The following is a 17,347-nucleotide window of genomic DNA, read 5'->3' as shown; positions in this document are numbered from 1 at the left end:
TTAACAAGTGTATTTCCTGTGCCTCAAATCAAAGTGTTTTCCAAAACACAAAGGGAAGGTTACTAAAAAAAAAAGTCTCAAAGTAATCTGGAAGAGGGCTTGCAAGCACCACTGGGTAAGCTGTCAGGTCGTGTTCCCATCCCGCGTTTTGACGTGTGTGGCCATGGAGAAGCAAGGCAATAGTGCTTGTCAAGTGGCCTTGATAATAAATCCTGCTCTGCCCTCAATTCTGATAACCTGCTGCAAGAGAGTTGCCTTGGGCAGAGACTCTGCTTGGCTGTCAATCATCTGGCCCCGCGGGCATCACCTGCGTCGTGGCAATCGCACTACGCGGCCAAGACAGAGCTTCGTTGGAGACTCCCATGTGGACCAGGAAAATGAAGGCTAAACAGGGTACATGCTGGTTGAGAGGCACCGTGGCAAAGGAGAAAGGCCCGGGGCCAGTGCCTCGTGTCCCCTGCAAATACGTACGTGTATAATGATGTTGAGGGAGTCGTCGTTGGGGAGGAAGATGCAAACGCTGCGGCGGTCCTGCATGACTCTGTTATTATGGAAGTTCAATTTGTTCATCGTGTTCTGGGCTCTCTCTAGTGGATTGAGGGGGCGCTCCTGGGCCTGGGAGAAACCTGGGTCGGAGCACTCAGCAGCCGGCAAACCTCCTCATCACCCCGCGCGGCTCACAGGGGGGGCGTGCCGGCCTGGCGCGCCAGCGCTGGAGAAAGAAAGAGAGAACAGGGCCAGGTCAGGAAAGGGGGTCGGTCAGGCTACGTGCACCGGGGTGCAATGACCTGGAATCGGTGGTTCTGGCTCTACGTCTGTTCAGAAAGCAAACGTTCCCGTCTCCCATAGCCGTGATTTCAGCCCAAAGACTCTGGCGGAGCTCTATTTGCACCGATTCTCAGCACCGTCACGTACTTACCGCCCGCGTTGGTGCGAAAAGCTGCCACTGCCCACACACGAAGTATCCGGACTTATTTAAAGGCAAGGTTCTTTGAGTAGATGCGATAACTTTTATTAGACCAATAAAATACGAGTTGGTCTAATAAAAGAGATCACATCCGCTCCAAAGAACCTCGCCTGCCTATGGCCTCAGACCAGCACGGCTACAACCAACAGCCCAGCGGACTTATTTAAGCACACGCCGATGAAGAAGTGCAATGCGTTGTATTCAGGGGCTCAGGCAAGGGTCACTGTGCTACTCCTCAAACGTCTGCAATGCATTATCCAGGCAGTTTCTGGCCCAGAGACTCTGAGAGTCAGCACGGGATTTATTCTTCTTTTAAAAAATGCATGCGCTCCTGCTTGGCTTTCACGAGACAGCGGCAGGTGACAGCTACCCAGGGAATAGCTTCCTCCTATCAAGTACCGCGAATAATGCTGAGATTTCACTACCTCTGTGGCTGCAGGCGTGGGCCGACCCCGTTGGCTCACGAAGAACGATGCCACTCCGGGTATCAAATGCCATCATCTGTAAGAGGCCTGCTCAGCATTACATCACTGGTGCAGATCGGCGCTTTCAAGGGATTTGAAAAATGACAGCAAATCTCATGCCGTCTGGCAATTGTGAGAAGGGCAGGCAGAAAACCGCTCAACCCCAAGGCTTCCATTTTTCAGGCCCCTTTTTTCCAACCAACACGTGCACGCCGACAGCATCCTTTTCCGTGCTGGCTCGGTAGCCGGTTGCCGGCTGCCCGAGCCTGCCAACGCACGCATCTGTCTCACGGACGTGCGGGTCCACGGAGAAGCTGATGTGGGAATCCCTGGGAGTGCTCAGCATCAGTGCCTGCCCTGGCCTTTCCCGGCACATGCGGATATCCCGCGGCTGTGCGCGGACTCAAAGCAACTCACGGGAGTGGCAGGGCAGAGGCCCACCAGCCGAGTTGCTGAGGTTCAGGTATCAAGTAAGACATGCCACAAACTGCTTTATTTTAGGTAGGTTTTCCCCATCGCGGATCTGTTGAATGCTAAAGCCAGAGTCCTCGGTGTCAGGTAAACTCACGAAAAGCTCTTCAGAGAGTATTTCAGCTCCAAATAGTACGAAAGCCCCATGCAGCAAGGAGCTCTCGTACCAGGACAGCATTAAATAGCATCACGCTGACTTGGACTAGCCATGGGTATAAAATGCCTTGCAGACGCGGGGCATTAATTGCCTTCCAACCCCCCCACCCAAAACCTCCCATTATGACACTTTAACACCACTCAAACATCCCAGCTCCAAGAAGGGGGGTTCAAAGAGGACACCGCATACTGTTTGACCTGCGAGAACAAAAGACCGGCTTACTGGGAAACCTTTGCGTGCAGAGAGACATTAGCTACAGTGCCAGAAACTCCAGCTGATCCTCAAAAGGCTTGAATTGGCAGTTTTATTCTTACAGCTCAGGTTCAGGAAAGCCTTTAAAAGGCTTTACTGTCATATGAAAAATGTGGGGGAAATGTATACACGTTGGGAACAAAACAAGAGAGCTCTTCTGGAGGGAAAAGGAGGGGTGTTCGGGTATGCATAGGTGGAGCTTGCTCCTTTCAAACCCCTTGGAGCAGGGGTAGGCAACCTCTTCTGCAACCTGCCCCGGGTCGGCGGTGCACGGCCGGGTGCTAGGGCCCCCTTACCGCCGCCTGTATCCCCAGCAGCACAGGGAAAGTTTCCACTGGCCAGATGCAGCCTAAGGGCTGAAAGTTGCTGACCTCTCTCTTAGAAGCAGGATGTAGGTGCATGTGCGCACACACACACACACACACACACATGTGCACACCCGCCCTCCCCGTAGCAAAACCCTCAGTTTTTTTTTCTTTTAAAATGCAGTCCCTCCCCTTCCCCAATCATTTCTGACCTTTTCTCTGCCTCTTTTCCCTATAGATAAGTATAAGTAAGCTAAGATGTAGGATAAGCTTTAAACATTTTTATTTTGGTAGCAAGTTTTTGTTTTGGATATCCACCGTTTTATACTGTATTATTATTAGGTTTGTGTTGATTTTTACTGCTGTATATTGTATTATTATCATTTTCATATTGATTTTTATTGTTTCATATGGATGCTGAATGCTTTAAGCCTGTGTTTGTAAGTGAACCAAAGTTATGTCAAGTCTCCATCTTGTGTCCTCTGCCTGGGCATCCCATGTTGCACCTGTATGAGTCACATACCCCTCCCATGTAAACTGGTTCCTGGATGAATGAGTGTGATTGGGAATGACTGAAATGCAATGGTAGCAGGCCTCTACTGAACGGCCTGTAACGACTGGGCCATCACCTCGCATTGATTCACCCAGGAACCACGCACCTCACCCACGAACAGAGACAAGACCAGCATTTGAAAGACAAAGGGCCCTGCAAAACCAGCAACTCCCACCATTACAGACACCCGAAACTGCACGTCCCTGCATGCAGCGCACATGCTCAGTACGCCAGGGGCTGACCCCTGCCTGGGCATGCCTCCTGTCACTAGGGTCACACACGGTCTGCCCCTATAACAAGGGGCAGTGAAGACAGACCCAGTGGGACGCCCTCTCCATCTGGACCAGCACCATGCCACACCGCCGATCCACCCAGAGGCCCTGCCGGCGACCCCCCTCTGGACAACACCTACTGGACAAGGACCCCTTCCAGCCTGGATAGGTAGATATTACCAGCACACCTCCTCCTACAATTTGGACTCTTGCCCTCTCTCCTCCTGGACTCCAGCTCCTGCACCAAGCCTCTCTAACCCCTGCTGCCAGTGTGTGTGTGTGTGTGTGTGTGTGTGTGTGTGTGTACGCGCGCGCAAGGGAACCAATCTGGCATTGTGTCACCATCTCCCCTGTTCAATAAAACCACTGTCATTTGCAACCCCGAGTTGGGTCGTGTTTTACTGAATCCCGGTCCCTTCCCTGTCTTAAATTCCAGCCTCCTTCTCTCTCCCAATTCCAGCCCCCACCCCCCTCCACTAGTTTCCAGATCTCCTCTCAGTTCCTACTGCCTTCTCCCTGTGACTTTCTGCTGCCTTTCTCTGCTGCCCCTGCCACCTCTCAGTCTTTCCTGCTGCTTTTTCTGTGATTTTCTGCTGTCTGTCTCTCTGTTTTCAGCCCTCCCCCCCGCAGCTTCCCAGCTCCTGCGGTTTTCTCCAGCAACTGGAGCCTTTCTCCAGCTCCCAGCACCCATTGCCCCTCCCTGCAACTTCTCTAGCTGCCCCGGAGCCATCCTCTGGCTCCCCTACACCTTCCCTCTCCAGCACCTACCTTTTCAGCTCCCCCCTAGCTCTGGCTCCAGTCCCAGCCTCTGTGCCGGCATGCTTCCCTGTTCTGCAGGCTTTGGGCCTTGTCTTTTAATCAATTAAGATAAATTAACCTAAAGTTACCTCCAGCCTCAGTTCTTCAATCCAGGCCCCTCTAGTCTACCGGTTCTAATCCCAGTCCCAGTGACTTTCATTTCCAGTAACTTTAACTCCCTACACTTCTACTTTCTTACCTTAACCTTTCCCCAGGTCTCCCAAGTACACCAAGCACATGCATACATACACATCACAACACCCAACTTAGAAACTCACCTGTGTGTATGTGTAGGTGGGTGGTATGTGTGTGAATTAGTGAATACACATATATAGATACCATTGTGTGTGTGGTATATGAATTAGTAATCCATGTATGTGTATTGGATGTGCAGGTGTTGGTAACTGGTACCTGACTCTGTCTAAATGTGGTGTGTGTAGCGTGTATGGGCTTAAACTGGTGATAGGTGTGCATGAACCTAGACTGGTTATTTTGAATGTGTGTGTATCTATCTGAGTTGCTGGTGTGTGTGTGTGTGTGTATACACACACACACTATATATGGCATTGTGTGAATGATATACAAATTAGTGATCTGTGTCTAACTTTTGGGGTGTATAGTGTATGTGCTTGAATTGGTGATAAGTGTGCATGTGCCTAGGTTGGTTTGGATGTGTGTGCACCTGAGCTGGTAGTGTGTGTGTGTATGCACCCAACTGATTTGTGTGTGTTTGTATATGTGCAATTGTGTCACACCCTCCTGTCTAACAGCGCAATATTGAGATCCTGAGAGTTGGCCTAACCCCCCAGGGCAACCCCCCCCCCCTCAAATTTACATGGCTCTGCACCATTTGCAGAAATGCTTCTTGCTCCAGAGGCCCCATCACATCCGCCCTGCAAGGCCATGCTTTAAGTGACATGAAGGTCTTATTTATGGTCGTCCATCTAAAGTGTCCTGATCAGAGGGTGCTTGGAAGCTTCAATGATTAGGATGCCAGGTTAGGAAAAGCTCCAAGACACGATCTGCTTTCACCAGGCACCACGTTTTGCAACGAACCCCTGGGAAAGCCCGGGGCAGGCAGGGGACAAGTACCTGACTGCAGCCGCTGCACCTGCCCCACTGCATTTGGCTCTGTTTGATCTTGTCATCACAGAGTAGTGGGGCTGGATGGGGTCACCTAGTCCAGCCTGAGGCTGGATCATCCCCCTCCAAATCACCCCAGACAAATCCACTGTCCACGCTCTGAGCACAACTACACAGGCAACTCTGGCACAACGCAAGATGCATCACCTGGACCTGCCAGCGGTAAAGCCCGGGGACCGCGGCAGCCAACGTCCTGCTGCTGTAAACGTTGCTAACCCAGGCTCAAGAGATCCCAGGTAGAGGCTGCTACAGGGGAAGGCAAAACGATCCCCAATCCATACCAGTCTGACCAGGGGGAAATTCCTTCCTGACCCCAAACACGGTGTCGGTCTGACTGCACGTGGCGGGGCAAGACCCTTAGCCAGAAACCTCCAGGCTTGCGTCCCAGCAGGAGCCCGGGCACAGCCCAGCCAGGGCTGCAGCCAAGACGCAATGCTTTTGAGAAAGGCTTAAAAAAAAAATCCTCTGACCCATGCAGCAGCAAGGTGGGAAAAGGTTCCCTCCCAATCCCATGTGGCAACTAGCAAAGCCCAGAAGCATGGGAAATACCCATGGTAGAGCACAGGCATCGCTACACCTAAATAGTAAGGTGGACAGTCCCCAGCCAGGACAGCAGCAGGCGACTGTACTCCAGGCACCCAAGCCCAGGGACAGCCTGAGATGCTTCAATCTCTGGCTGGGGATGAGGACAGCCAGGAGGGAGCTCTTACAGCAGCAGTTCTCCCCCCCAGCAAGGGCATTGCTATCTTCCCATTTTCAAGAGGGAAGGGCAATGCAGAGAGTTGCTCTGGGGTGCTTCCAGGGGACATCCTAGGTGCGCAATTGTAATTGCTGCATATTTGCCAGTTTGGTCCCTTCTGCAGCAGGACACTAGTAAACCTCTGCTATGCCCCGCTTTTAATTCCCCAGAGGCTCTATAGGCAAACAGAGCAGAGGTCACTCCCATGCATTAACCAGCTTGTTCAGGGTCTCAACTGCAACAGCTGGAAAATGCAGCCGGCTGCATCTCTTCTGCTCTCAGGTCACGCGCATCCCTGTGGTGCCTGAGCAGTCATGCACTGGACAATGTTACTAAAATTTAACATCCATCCAAAGCCGCTGGACTGAGCACTGGACTCGGACACGGGCGATGCAAGCTCAGGCTGAGGGCGCTGTGTGATGGAGGGGCACTGGAGCTTTCTTTGCATTAGCCAGGCAATAATAGCAGGCTGGCCACAGATTTCAGTGCAAGCCTGAAGATCTTCCACGGCAAGTTGTGGCCACACCACAGCTGGCACCCAAGCCAGAGAGTTTAACTCCAGCTTGTCTACACTCACAAGGGAGCAACTTCTGTGCAGACAAACCCCCAGACCAAAGCTCAGGCTGGAGAGCTGGAAATAAAATGCAAGTTAGCAGGGACACCCTGCCTGGGAACATGGAGAATGGACTAGCTGGCGTTTTTCAACCAGTGGGGCTTTTGCACCAGATGCTTTCCAGCGATGCCAGAAGTTGCTGGGCAGATGAAGGGACCATAGGCTGGAACCAGGGAGAGGGGTGGGCTCTGCTAGCTGGGAGGTCAGGTTGGATCATTACAACAGCCCGGTGGGTGCACACATCTATTAATATCTGCTCTTCACTCTGCTGCCGGATGCTGGTGCAACCTCAGATGAGCCACCGAATGTCCCTTTGACTGCTGTGCACAGTGAGCTGTGCCATGGGACTGCACCCTAGCTCTGGAGGGTCTCTTGGCACAGCTGCCTCCAACTATGTGCAGGGGGGTGTGTGTGTGTGTGTGTGAGTGTGTGTGTGTGTGTGTGTGTGTGTGTGTGTGTGTGTGTGTGTGTGTACTTGGGGGCTGGAATGGGCTCCGTGGACTGGCTCCATCACTAGGCAAAGACAGAAGGGGACAGGATGGGATCCTCTCCATGCAATTGCCTAGCGCAGGGGTGGACAACCTGCATGATAAGTGCCACAAGTAGCAGGGTTGCTGGTTGTAGCTGTGTTGGTCTAAGGACATAGGCAGGCAAGGTCCTTTGGGCAGATGAGCCCAACTAAATAGCTGGAAAAAATGTTCTTTTCAAGCAGCCTCCTTATGCCTGAAGAAGGGTGTTGGTGCCCAAAAGCTTGCAAGGAACCTTTCTTCCAAATATTTAGTTGGTCTCATAACAGATATCACAAGTGGCATGGGCAGCTTGTGTGTGCGTGTGGCATGCTGGAGAGTGGGGAGGGAACAGGGAGCACGGGGCGGATAGCAGCAAGTCAGGCAGGGAGCACAGGACAAGGAACAGAAAGCAGAGCAGCAGATCGGGCAGAGGAAGGGGACTGGAGTGGCACTTGGGGAGGGTGCAGGGCTGATTTGCAGAGGTTGGCCCACACTGGCCTAGCTCTTAGCCCATCTATTTGGGGCAGCACTGGTTTCAGGTTTGGGCCCATACGATTATACCTGACACAGTCTTTGCCAGAAAAAAAACCATGCTGGAAGGGAGCCGTATGCCTACTGCAAGTCTGTGCAAAGAGTGCAATGACCTACATTTCTATATTTAAACGCCTCTCTGCCTATAGCCCGTGCGCAGCACTCTGCATCTCCACCCGGGAGCAGGTCAGGGCCAAGCCTGACCCGAGACCTGTGGACGAAGCTCCCCGAGCTGACCTGACACAATCAGCACCGGGTCACAACAAAGCGGCCGCACAGATTTCAAGGCCCATTAGAAGTTATAGGGGGAGCAAAGCAAAGCTCTCCAAGACCCGGCTGGTCAGGCCTCCCGAGAGAGCTGGGACATGGACCAGGGGGAACTGGGAGGCGATGCCACGGTGGCCGTAGGAAGCCGAGCGAGCATTGATGGCAGTCGTGCCCTTCTGCCAGGCTCAACGGGATGCCAAAGAGCACCGCGCTGCCAACTCGCTGAGACGCAGGCGAGGTACAGGCCGGAGGTCACTACTGCTGGGGGGCCGGGCAAGGAGGGCTGGTTCATGCAACGGCTTGATTCCAGTTTGGGCCATAGTTGGACAGCAATGGCATCTCTGTCAGCAACAGGCCAGCCTGGGTTTTGCTGTCCAGGCATCAATGGTCTTAGCTCTATGGATCTAGATGAACATCAGGAAAGCCCCATTTCCACTTAAAATACTCCTTTGCCCATTCAAGGTCGAGACAGTGACTTGCTGAAGAAGGGCCAGAGCCAGCCCCCCTTTTTCTTCCATCCCCCCCGCCCCCCAAGAGGTTTTCCTGATTTCTAATTTTCACCAAAATCAAAAGGATTCTGCCCAAACTGCACGTAGGTAGGGAGGAAGGGATGGAATAGGTTACCCAGCCATGCCCAGCAGGGAGAAGAGTCTACGTGGGTGAATACCTTGGTTTGAATAAGCAACAAATGGCACGACCATTACATGTTTTGCTCAGAATATTTTCCTCTGTGACTTCAATCCAGGCAGCTGGTGGGGGGTGGAGGGGTTATTTTGTTTTTTATCCCTCACCTATAAAAAGAAATACAGGGCAAGATGCAGGATGTCAATATGGATGATCCCCAAGGGGAGCTATGGGGCTCCTATGCGCACATCTGGAAAGCCCTTGGGGGTGCTGAAGGTGACAGACAAATTATTCCAAGGCAAAGACTTCATTAACTGGCATTCAAGAGGGACCTTGTCAACTAGGGGGAGGAAATATATATATATATATATATATATATAATATAAAAATTATTCTCTCTGCATTTCCTTCCCACCCACTCACATAGCAATCTCTCCAAATAGTATTATTAAAGGAGATTAGAGCTTTGGTGCCTCAGCTTCTTTACTCTGTACCCCTGACGGCGCTTTGATGACCCACTATGGAACGGGCTCGGCACACAGGACAGGAGAGGTGTGGCGTTTCCAGCGAGGACCTCCCGCTCCCTGCAAGAGCCTTCTGTCATGGGGTGCGGACGCTCTTCCTCGTAGCAGCACCGCTCTTCCTCTGGTCTTTTGGTCTGGGCACAACTCTGAACCTACTGCCTCTCTCCAGGCTGGGCTTTGCAGCCCCCAAGCTGCGGGGTGGCTGCGCCAGGTCTTTCTTGTGCAGCCTAAGCACTCCCCTCCTATGCTTCATCCCCTTTGCTCGTCCTCAGTCCTTCTGACCGAGACACAGCTCCTAAATCCTTCATCCGTACCAATTCTGAAACAGCATTATATGCAAGGCGGGAGAGGTCCAGGCTGGCTTCCCAGCCTGTGCCATGGCCCGAGGGGCAGCGGTGGCTGAATTATGCACGGGCCGTACAGAATAGAAACCGCAGTTGCCGACCCTCGCACTCCTGCTACGCGCCTCTCGCCCTTCGGTGCTTCACTCAATAATTTGTTTCCTGGGGCCGAAGTGATTTTAGCTCACGGGATTCTGCAGAAAAAGCTGGGAAACCCCAAGGTTTGAAAACCGAATCCGAGCGCCCCCGGGCAGCTCAGACACCGGAGCCCAGAGAAGAGGAACGGGATGTTTCTTTGGATCCTCTCTCACTTTTCACTCTAGCCTTTTGATTTTGGCAGCCCGAATCCCAGTTTTCCAATTGTGAAGGTGGCAACTCTGGCCCCTGCAGCCAAGTCCTTATGCTCCCAGCCAGCCCCGGGGACTCCTCCACCTCCTGGGACCTGGGGTTTCTAGGCTGAGCCTTTTTATGACGACAGCCGAAATAAAAGGCAACAGGAGGGGTCTAAAGAAGGAAAATGCACTGCCTTTCATTCAGGCTCACCTCACACTTTCCAAAAATCACCTTATCCTAGGATGCAATCCAGCAGGAGAAAAAAAGGGTCAGGTAGGTTATTTTGGGCAGGCAGATCGGAGCAAAGCCGTCTAGGGGGTTTTGATTCCTTTAAGGGAGCTTTCAAAGTCTTGGCCATGAGATCGCAAGAAGGAAAAAACTTCTTTTGGCTTCCGATGGTTTGCAGACAGAGCGCCAGAGCCGCCTTTACACAGAGACTCTTTTATAGTGTTCTTGCCCATATAGTGTTACTATTGTGTTACTTAAAACAAAGGCCTTCCTAGGAGAAGAGAAATCCTCTGCGTATAATACATTTGAAATACAAACACTTATTTTATATTTTTCATAATGCAACCTGCAACCGTTGCAAATTAACCAAGATGTTCGGTTGCTTAAACTCTTTGGAGAAGGTAACTTCATTTACGGTGGATACATTTGCAAAAAGGCACTGGAGTCTTTTAAGAGTCTCAGTTGCATTTCAGAAGTGATGCAAAAAAACCCCTCTTTCATGTCTAAGTGAAGCCCATGATGAAAGTTGGGTCTTAGACTCTTTAATCCCTATTGGGGATGTCACTTGGATAAAAACCCTCAAAAGTGCCCGAATCACTTGGGCACAGCCCAAAGTTGAACGTGGCCTCTCTCACACCAACCGGGTTGACTTCCAGGTTGCACAGCAATGAGATTTTGGGTTTTCACATCATCCACAGGATCCTACCATTAAAACAACCGCGGCGTGCTAGTGCAGGCATCACCACGTTCATCGTTTAAATACGACACGGGGCAGGTTATGAACCGCAGGGCAGGATCCAGCACAGTTGGGCTGGGAGGGATTTGATCCTTATTCAAGTCGGGCCTTCCCAGGCAGACTAGAATTGGCCTCTTGTTTGCAGCTGGCTCCCAGACAAAAAAGAAAGAAAAAAAAAAGCCTCTTTAAAAAGGTGCAAGAAAGACTTGCACTCAAGGAACACGAACGAAACCTAAATCTAGCCTCGGAGAGGAACCGCTCAGAGCCGCGGCAGGGCCAACGTAACCGTCTCCTCCGCCCGTGGGCCTCGAGAGCGGGAGTCTCTGCTGAGAAGCACCCAACCCGTTGGGGAATTTAAGGTCTTTTGTGTTTTAAGGAGCGGAGAAGTCAAACAAGACGGTTCTCGGGGTCCTGAGGCTGCCCCCCCTGCAGTGAGGCAGGGCACATATGGTTCCTCCTGGAGACTGAAATGGTCTTTTAAAAAAACCCAAAAACTACAAAACCCCAGAATAACCGCTGAATCTAGCTAGCGACGGCAGAGCAGAACAGGAAAGAGACCTTGGGACACGGAGGGAAGAGCTAACCTGAGACGTTTGGCCAATACCTCTCGCAGAGCAGCAAGGAGCCCCATCACTCCGGCCATCCCTTCCCTTTTGGCCTCCGTTTGTCAGCCAAGGCTCCCCGCCGTGCCGGGGGGGCAAGGAGAGGTGTGAAAGGGCTGAACGCCAGCAGCCCAGGGCTCAGGGCCACCGTTTCCCTCTCTACCCCCCCTCCTGACCTCTCTGCTGCCCAACATTACAGAGGATGAGCTTGGCTCAGATCAAGCCTCTTGCAGGCATCTCAATCCAAAGCCCTCCAGCCTTGGGCCTGCATGTAGGATGCCTGCCAACAGATTTGGGAGTATCCCGAGTCCCAGGGTGGGATGGAGGATGCTCGCCAGTTGTGGTGCCATACAACGGGGTTTCGACCGACTGAGTTTTGCTCGATCGATAGGATTTGGAACGGATTTGGGTGACCTGAGCTGGAACACGAAATACATTCACTGAAACATCCAATCCCCACCCCCCAAAAATACTTTGCAGAGGATGATTTAGGAGCCTTCTGTATTACTTAAAGCAAAGGAGGTGTGCGGAGAGTGCTGTGCACAGGCTGAATTTAGGAGAGGCGCAGGAATACCTGAGTGGGGACTAATGAGATTCGGGAGAAACATTTCCCATGCTGAAGACCAAGGTTTAAAGAAGCTCAGTCCCGACTAGCAGGTTGGTCTGCTTTTGTTCTGGGTGCCCAGAGCTCAACGTACCTTAAGGGGACCCAGTTTTCAGAAAGCAGGACTCAGGCTTTTTTTCCCCCCCCATCTGCTTGGAGAAACCCAGGAACAAAAGCCCCAGAGATCATCATCCCCTCTGGAAAACCTGCCCCGGGCTGCTTTCCAGAGAAGGGGCTTGGCACCCACGTGAAAGCAAATGAATGGAAACAGAAAGGGCCTCTCTTGCCAACATTAAAGTGCAAGGCTCATGTTTTGGGGGATCTCCAGCTTTGTAGTACAGCAGCCTTTTGGTTGCTACAAACCCTGGAGTATTTTTTGCCTAGCAGCTGATTTTTCCGCCTCTAACTAGCACCATGGCATTGAAGAGCATGGCTACGAGGGAATGCAAAAAACCCTGAAGATCTGGGGCTTTTGGCGTCAAGTCCCTCTAAAACCTAAAGGAAGAGAGGTTACCCGAGTGTACCCGAAAGCCAGCAGGACATAAATGGCCCTGCCGAGCCAAATGGCAAAACCCTGGTGTACCTCGACACTCCTCGCTGACTATACCTTACACCGCAACCGCGAGGCTACTGGGGAATGACGGATTCCCAATCTGACCTGCTGGGAGGTGGACTTAGCCCCTTACAGGAAATCTTACCCAATACACAACTACTAATTTAGCCAGCAATGAAGGAACTTAAGAACATCTGCAACGTAAGACCACCCAAGTCAACATTAGCCATTACTACTTCCTACAGGCATGCGGGAGGCTTAGCTGCTCGGTTATATTATGCACATGCAGACAACGCACAAGTGAATGTCTCCACCGGCCCCGGCAAAACGGGGAATGCTAATTTTGTGAGGCCCCTGCAGAGCTCAGTGGCATAGCCCTCTTGCAATGCCCTCCTGATGAGAGGCACAAGTCCCTTTGCTGGCAATAAGCGGTGCCAGGGGATGGGAGGGTGCAGGAGAGAAGCTGCAGAGGCTCAGGACACAGGGAAGGAGCCTGCTCCGACCAGAAACACTGTTGTGCAGCTAAAACCAGCCAGCCAGGTCAGCTCTTTCCAAAAGACCACACATTAAACACGATGCCTGGCCCATCATGAAGTGGCAGCAGAAGATTAGAGGCTTCCCCGCTCCTGGAGTCCTGAGCTGGGGGGAAAGACGGCACGGCAGTGCAGCTGGTCCTACCCAGGGCTGGCTCCTGTGCCATCCTGCTGGTGACTCCAAGGCTGGTACTGGTAAGGAAAGGAAAGTGCAAAGGGATGCAGGCCATTTTGCTGAGGACATCACAGGGCCAGCCACTCATCACCCCCGGGGGCTCATGTCCTCCCTGCTTCTGGGACGGTTCCTCCTGCGGTCACCCTATGTCCGGGTGTTGGGGTCGGCTGCGCCCTCCACCTCTGCCCAGACTGCCTGGCATCCTCCCCATTTGGTGCCCGTTACTAGCTGCGTCATTACACCATCTCAGACCCCCAGTCACAGACGGGACCTCGCTGCACGCCCCAAGCGCAAATGCTCGGGTTGGCAATGGAACCCAAGTTGTATTTGGCCTGCTGCTTTTGAATGCTTTTGCATTTGGGTTATGCTTTGCAACCCAAGCATAAAAAACAAGCAACAAAAGGAGGCTAAAGAGAGAGGAAGGAGTGCCGGGACACGAGCCATCAGTGTGGCAGGCAGTAGGCAGGGCCCATCTGCCACATTTCCTCCGGACACTGGGAAAAAGGGAGTCTGAAGGAGAACGATGAAGTGCCTCGGCAGAGGTTTCTGGGTGGCTCCTGTCACGTAGCCCAGGAGGCAGCTCACAGGCGGCTGCAGAGATGGTAGGCAAGGTGGAGACAGGTTGCGAAGGATCTTGCCGGCAAAGACAAGTAGCTTGCGCTTGACAAGAGAAAGCAGATGTCAAGAGGGATGGAGATGGAGGGGTCACATAGCCAAAGAGACAGCCTGGCCACCCCACCTCTGCTACGGTGCTAGGCATGGATGGAGCTGGGCAAGATGCCTGCGGGCAAGGCCAGAAAAGAGGATGGCGTGGGAATGGAGACACCAAATGCGGGCTTGGACAGGAGTGGGTGGAAAGGACAGGCCGTGTCCTAGCAATGCAATGCAGAAAGGATCTGCGAGGCTTACCTGGACGCGGGCTGGAGAGAGGTTGGGGGCAGAGAGGACTGAGTGGCAGGCAGAGTGTTGGCATCGCCCGCTGGGACCGAGAAACAAGGGCATGGGGAGGGCTGGTCTTGGCTATCCTGGCATGCCGTCTTCCAGCAGCCGGCTGTACTTTCCTTGGGCCAATCCCTCCTCTACAAGCACTGCGGTAATGCTGGCAGAATTGGAGCACCAAAACAGCCGAAAAAGCACCCTATGAGCAACGGGTCGGCCCATCTCTCCATACAGCAATGCCGTAGGGTACTCACGGAGGCAACCTGTGGCGATCAGCCGTCAACTCACATTTATTCAGCAGTCCGTGTCCCAGCGACTGCGATTGCCAGGAATGACATAATGCGCTTTGAAAAGCCAGAGATATGCTGAACATGTGGAAGTGCCCTGGTCAGGCCATGCTGAGCACGGGGGTGGCCGCGCGAGGCAGCTAGTGGGCGAATTCGGGAAGGACTTGCTGGAGTAATACAGTTCCCAAACAATTTGTTTGAACTGAAACAGCTCGTTAGGCAGGAACAGTTCATTAGCTGGTCCAGCAGCAGCAAAGCAGCCTAGGGTACGAGCCAGCTAAAAGTCACGGCTAGTTTAGGAGCAACTTTGTCGGGATCAATCCTCTCTTCTCTTTCCCTCCCAAACCTCAGGACAGACCTAACCTGCAAACGGTTGTGCTAGAAACCACCTTGCAACCTCGCTGCACTGCACAGCCTGGGCCCAAGGACACGGCTCATTTCTAACAGATGCCACCATGGCTCCCGCACACCCAGACGTCCCAACTGAACGGCGAGTAGGTGAACGGTCACTGTGCAGAGATCCCTGCTTCCTTCCTGAACAAGACACAGGCAGGAATTTGGGTGGTAGCTCTGGCTTCAAAAAGCAGCAGGCTGCAGGGTCGGGCACAGCCACTTTGTGCATTTAAAGTCCTAGGTGCTGCCTTTGCTTTGGGGCTTTTATTTTGTTTTGGACAGCCATCTGCAATACAAAGCCACGGCAGATTTAGCAACCCGGCACAAAAATGCCTTTCAATTGCGATGCGTTTCTAGCAGCCTAACACACGCAAAAAAAAAAGTGCTGGACTCAGGAAAAATTCTTTTCAAGCATCTGCTTCTCATTTCTACAATGTAATCTTTGATTCCTTCATGCTCCGAGCTGCCACACAGCTCCCTCTGGCACATACGCTGTGCTATTTACCAGCAAGCAGCTCTACTATGAAATTCCTATTATCTGGTCGTTAGGAATGGAATCTGCACATTTTAATCCGCGTTACCCCGTCCCCAGCACATCCGCCCTTTGTTCCACTTGGAAGTCCCTGGGTGAATTTTTGCTAGGGGCTTGCTCAAAGGATGGCTCAAAAGGTCGGGTTTGGTCCCCAGAGGTGGGATGCACGCACCAGCGCCTGCCGACTTGAATTATGACCCGAACGGATGTTTAATTTACTGATAATCAGAACACAAAAGGTGCGGTAACAGGCTCTGGTGGACCCGTGGGGTGGCATTCACTTCGGGATGCGTTGCTCCTCATTTGTGGATGCCAAGCCCATGGGCCTGGCTGGGAATTTGGGTGGTGGGAGCGTGGCGATCCCTTGCTGCGGAGGTGGGGGTGGACCACAGCTTACCCTGGAGGATAAGTGTACCGCCACTTTGGGATCGGTGGATCCTTCACTCCTGCAGCGGTGAAGGGGTCTTTTCCAGGGGTCTTAGAGAACTGGGCAGTTCTCACATCCCGAGGTCAGACAAGCACTTGGCTGGGTTGGTTAGCCTGAAGCAGGGGCTGGACCTGATGGCCTCTGGAAGAATCGTAGGAAAACAGCCTTCTGCCGGCGTCCCTTTTTTATCATGCAGACGGCTTCCTGCACAGGCCCCAGCACAAACAGGGTGGTATTGGAGACAATTTTCTATGGTAGTCATTAAAAGCCAGAAGGAAAGGCAAGTCCTGAACAGCCAGCAGATCCCCACGCCAATGCCAGCGCTGACGAGTCCATTGCTGTTGGAGCGGCGGGCACGTGTTCCTCTTTGGGGCGTTACAGATCATCTACCTAGTGCATTTACACAGTCGAGAGCATTTTTAAATGCCACCAAGACAAAGAACGAGTGTCGAGAGATCTTTTCTGGACCAGAACAGGATGCAACAGATTGCCCGGGGCCGTGGGGGAGGGAGCGCAGCGTTTCCATCCCCTCTCAGTGCTGCAATTCGATCGGGAAAGGCAGCTCGACACAGAAGCATCCTCAGAACTAGAGCAGGGAGGACAATCCCTTTCTTGTCGGGCGCTGGTATCTGTTTCACGGGAAGAATGGGGCGATTTGTCATCTCAGGCATGCCCAGCGCCCGGGACAGCCAGCGGGGCCGGCAGCACTGGCTCCACGCACGCCACGAGAGAACAGTTCCTGCCCCGAGGAGCTTGGCGCCGGATGAGACAAGGAGGAGCATTGTCATCGTCCCGCTCCTGCAGATGGGAGACCGAAGCGCCTTGCCCAAGATCACCCGGGAAGTCTGCGGGCGAGCCAGACGCTAAAACTGTAGCTACAAGCTCATCAGCACCTGCCGAGCAAGAGGCCGGTCGTTTCTCAGGCAAAAGCAGGGTTAATTTTGCCCTTGCTGATCCGCTGCACGCAGGAGGAAGAGATGGGGGATGTCCCCAGTGGGGACCAGGAAGGTGGAACAACTTGAACCTGGCTGCTCCATTCCCACTTGCACGCCATACTTCAGTGGTCTCAGCCTTGTTAGGCTCCAGGTCCCCCTCTCAGAGTCCAGATCCCTCCCCAGCTTTTTTGAATTGAGGCATCCTATTTCAAAAACTCATTTCTTTTATTACAGTGCTTTTCTCCTTGGCAGGGGAGGAATGAGCCAGGGAGACCCTGAGCCTATTCATCTCCGCCTGCTACCTGCAGCACCCTTCAAAGGATCTCGCCGCACCCCACGTGCTCTGGTACCCGATGGAAAATCACCGCCATACTTACGCTATTCTCTCTCCAGCCACCATCTTTCAAAGCACAGGGCTGGCAGCAGACCACTGATCACTGGTTTTCCACTGCCCTGAAACCATCTTTCAAGTCATCCTACAAAGCCATACCCTAAAGCAGCGGTTCTCAACCTTGTTAGACACACAGGCCCCTTCGGAAA

At 52.7% G+C, this 17,347-nt stretch overlaps 1 protein-coding gene across 5 annotated transcripts in view; it reads right to left on the bottom strand.

Moving 5' to 3' along the window:
* Positions 1-17,347, bottom strand: part of FRMD6 (FERM domain containing 6) — a 139,068-nt gene that overhangs the window by 37,159 nt on the left and 84,562 nt on the right. For all 5 annotated transcript variants that reach the window (XM_059723398.1, XM_014595136.3, XM_059723399.1 and 2 more), the window contains one exon: positions 472-712. In XM_059723398.1, coding sequence (XP_059579381.1) covers positions 472-570 — 99 coding nt within the window. In that variant the 5' untranslated portion in view covers positions 571-712. The remainder of the gene's footprint in view (positions 1-471; positions 713-17,347) is intronic.

This window comes from Alligator mississippiensis, chromosome 2 (genome assembly GCF_030867095.1).
Source record: "Alligator mississippiensis isolate rAllMis1 chromosome 2, rAllMis1, whole genome shotgun sequence".
Classification (NCBI taxonomy): Eukaryota; Metazoa; Chordata; order Crocodylia; family Alligatoridae; genus Alligator; species Alligator mississippiensis.
This window is presented reverse-complemented; position numbering and strand designations above follow the sequence as displayed.